The sequence below is a fragment of the Arvicola amphibius genome, chromosome 8 (assembly GCF_903992535.2).
Source record: "Arvicola amphibius chromosome 8, mArvAmp1.2, whole genome shotgun sequence".
NCBI lineage: Eukaryota > Metazoa > Chordata > Mammalia > Rodentia > Cricetidae > Arvicola > Arvicola amphibius.
Window position 1 is genome coordinate 79,923,974 of NC_052054.1, and position 3,387 is coordinate 79,927,360.

At 46.7% G+C, this 3,387-nt stretch overlaps 1 protein-coding gene across 1 annotated transcript in view; it reads right to left on the reverse strand.

The window, feature by feature from the left end:
- Positions 1–428: 428 nt before the first annotated feature.
- Positions 429–3,387, reverse strand: part of LOC119820632 (cytochrome c oxidase subunit 6B1) — a 10,114-nt gene continuing 7,155 nt past the window's right edge. The window contains exon 4 of the mRNA XM_038339149.2: positions 429–615. Coding sequence (XP_038195077.1) covers positions 562–615 — 54 coding nt within the window. The 3' untranslated portion in view covers positions 429–561. The remainder of the gene's footprint in view (positions 616–3,387) is intronic.

Genomic DNA, 3,387 nt, shown 5'->3' on the forward strand with positions numbered 1-3,387 from the left:
ACACATGCAGACAAAACACCCATAAACAAAACACTTGCTGCTCGTGCAGGACTGGAGCTTGGTTCCCAGCACCTACAACTGTCTGTAACTCCAGCTCTTTCCGTCCCCTCAGGCTTACATGTGTACACATACACATAAAATAATACATAATTTTTTTTTTGTTTTTGTGAGACAGGGTTTCCCTATGAGGCACTGGCTGTCCTAGAACTCTCTGTAGACCAGGCTGGCCTCGATCTCACAGAGATCCGCCTTCCTCTGCCTCCTCAGTGCAGGGATTAAAGACGTGCGCCTCCAACAGCTGAAATAACTAAATCTTTAAAAAAAAAAAATCTACTCTTCGTTTTAAAATAAGAACAATAACCACGTGAGGCCCCCTCTGGGCCAGTGTACCCCATTACTTGCCCAGCTGTCCTACACACACAGTGTCAAACTTTTCAGTGAAATTTTATTAGGTGTTGCATCATGATTCAGGGTCCCAGAGTAGGGACCATCATATACCCAGGTCCCCCTTTACTGCATGGGGAGAGGAGAGCGAACAGAGGAGAGGTGGGTGGAGCCAGGTCAGATCTTCCCAGGAAATGTGCCTTCTGCTCTGCGGTCATCCCAGGCTGAGACCTGTAAAAGACAATCAGCGTTAACTCCTCCTCCGGTGACAAACCACATTTCCTTACTTTGCCCACTGACGCATGTGGCCAGCAGAGGACAAGTCCTGCCATGTGCCAACCACTGTCCCAGGGAATCAACACTGACTCAGAAAGACAAAACCACTGTTCTTTTTTTATTTATTTATTTTTTTATTTTGAGGCAGGGTTTGTATCCTGTGGGCCAGGTTGGCCTTTAACTCAGAGATCCACCTGCCTCTGTGTGCTGGGATTAAAGGTGAGCACCTCCACTGCCTGGCTCAGGTTGTTAGACTTTCATGATGCAATGGTTTGAATAAGAAATCTCACTGGGGAGGCTGGAGAGATGGCTCAGAGGTTAAGAGCACTGGCTACTCTTCCAGAGGTTCTGAGTTCAATTCCCAACCACCAAATGATGGCTAGTGACCCTCTGTAATGAGATTCGGTGACCCCTTCTGGCATGGAGGTGTACATGCAGGAGGAAAATTGTATATACAACAAATAAATCTTAAAGAAGGAAAGAGAGAGAGAGAGAGAGAGAGAGAGAGAGAGAGAGAGAGAGAGAGAGAGAGAGAGGTCTCATTGGGCTGGGTGGTGGCGGCGCATGATCTTAATCCTAGCACTTGGGAGGTAGAGGTAGGCAATCTCTTTGAGTCTGAGGCCAGTTTGGTCTACAGAAAGTGTTCTAGGACAGCCAGAGATACACAGAAAAACCCTGGGGGAGGGGAGGATCAAAAAACAAAAATAAATAAATAAAGAAAATGCCTGTATGTAGGCAAGCCTGTAGGGCATTTTCTTAATTAGTGATTGATGGAGGAGGGCCCAGCCCATGGTGAGTGGTGTCATCCTTTGCCTGGTGGTCCTGAACAAAGCATGAGGAGAAACCAGTAAGCAGTTCTCCACGGCCTCTGCATCAGCTCCCGCCTCCAGCTCCTGCCCTGTATGAGTTCCCGTCCCCACAATTTGCTTTTGGTGTTTCATCACAGGAAGAGTAACCCTAAGTGAGACACTGGCGTTTATAGAAAGACGAGGCTGGTCTATATCTAGTGCAAATGAAGAACCAGTTTCTGTCATCCAGTATCAAAAGATGCCAAGCACAAGGGATTTCACTGCTCATCACAGATGCCGAGTAGGAAAGGAAACTATGGAAAGGCCCCTATCAAATTGCTAACATTCTCACGAAATAACACCATTCGGTGGATCTACTTACATACAGATACACATGATCTGTTTTACATTTGTGCGTGTGTGTGCATGTATGTGGCGGGTGGGAACAACTGAAGGAGTTGGGTCTCTTCTTCCACCGTGTGGGTCCTAGGGATCCAATTCAGGCTGTCAGGTTTGGTAGCAAGTGCCTTTATTCACCGAGCCATTTACTCTCACATTTATTTATGAGAGAGGCTGAGTCAACAGATAAAGCACGGACAAGGGAGACTGCAATCTGATCGCAAGGGAGCAGGCCAGTTTACAGAAGCAACAGCACCCGCCAGGAAACCCTGCTTGCCTACCAAGGCCAGCACCAAGCTTTGTCATGTTCGCAACACCTCTGCTGTTCTGCTGCAGTGGCGCCTGGCACAGGATGCACCCTTCCCAAGGCTGGTTTTGTCTAGAGCCCACACAGACTTCACTGGCCATGGCTGTCTCAGAATTTTTCAGTTACTGGTTTACCTTTTTTGATTTTGCTTTGTTTTTTAAAGAAGGGGTCCTTTTATTTAGATAGGCCTCCCCAGATAGCCCTGGCTGTCCTGGAACTCACTATGCAGACCAAGTCGGCCTCGACTCAAGAGATCCGACTGCCTCTTTCTCCTAAGTGCTGGCAAGACCTGTTTCACCACACTCGACATAAGGGTGTTGTGGGATATTTGTACACTGGGTGAAGCTATATTGCCGTGACTGGTGTAATAAAGAGTTGAATGGCCAATGGCTAGGCAGGAGGAATAAGTGGGACTGCTGGGCAGAGAGAGAGGAAGTAGGAGATGAATCAGACGTGGAAGGAGCAGGATGGTTGGTACATGACAAAATGTAAAGTAATGAGTTAACTTGTTAGAAAAGCTAGTTAAAAGCAGGCCTAAACTAAGGCCGAGCTTTCATAATTAAGTCATCCTGTGGTTATTTGTGAGCTAACGACCCAAAGAAAAATCTGATTGCATAGGATTTTCGTTTGGTTGGTTTTGGTTTTTTGAGACAGGGTTTCTCTGTTTAACAGCTCTGGCTGACCTGAAACTCACTTTGTAGACCAGGCTGGCAGTGGTGGAACAGACTTTTAATTCCAGCACTTGGGAGGCAGAGGCAGGTGGATCTCTCAAACTCTGTGAGTTTGAGACGAGCTTGGTCTACAAAGTTAGTTCCAGGACAACCAGGGCTATTACATGGAAAAACCCCATTTTGAACAAAACAAAAAACCAAAACAACAACAAAAGCACACCAAGGGAGTTAGATGGCTCTATGGTTAGGACTACTTGGGTGTGTTTGCAGAAGACCCAGGTTTGATTTCATCACCCAAATGGTAGCTCACAACCAATGGTAACTCCACTCCCATGGGATCCAATGCCTTCTGACCTTTACAGGCACAGGTATCCACTCGGTACAGACACACATGAAGGTAAAATGCTCATACATATAAAATAAAAGAAAAAAAGCCCACACAAAGACGCCTCACGCATGGTGGCACTCTTACACTCCCAGCACTTAGGAAGGAAAGGCAAAGGATCAGGGGTTCAAGGTTAGCGTCAACTGTCTAGTGAGCTCAACACCAGAATACATGAGG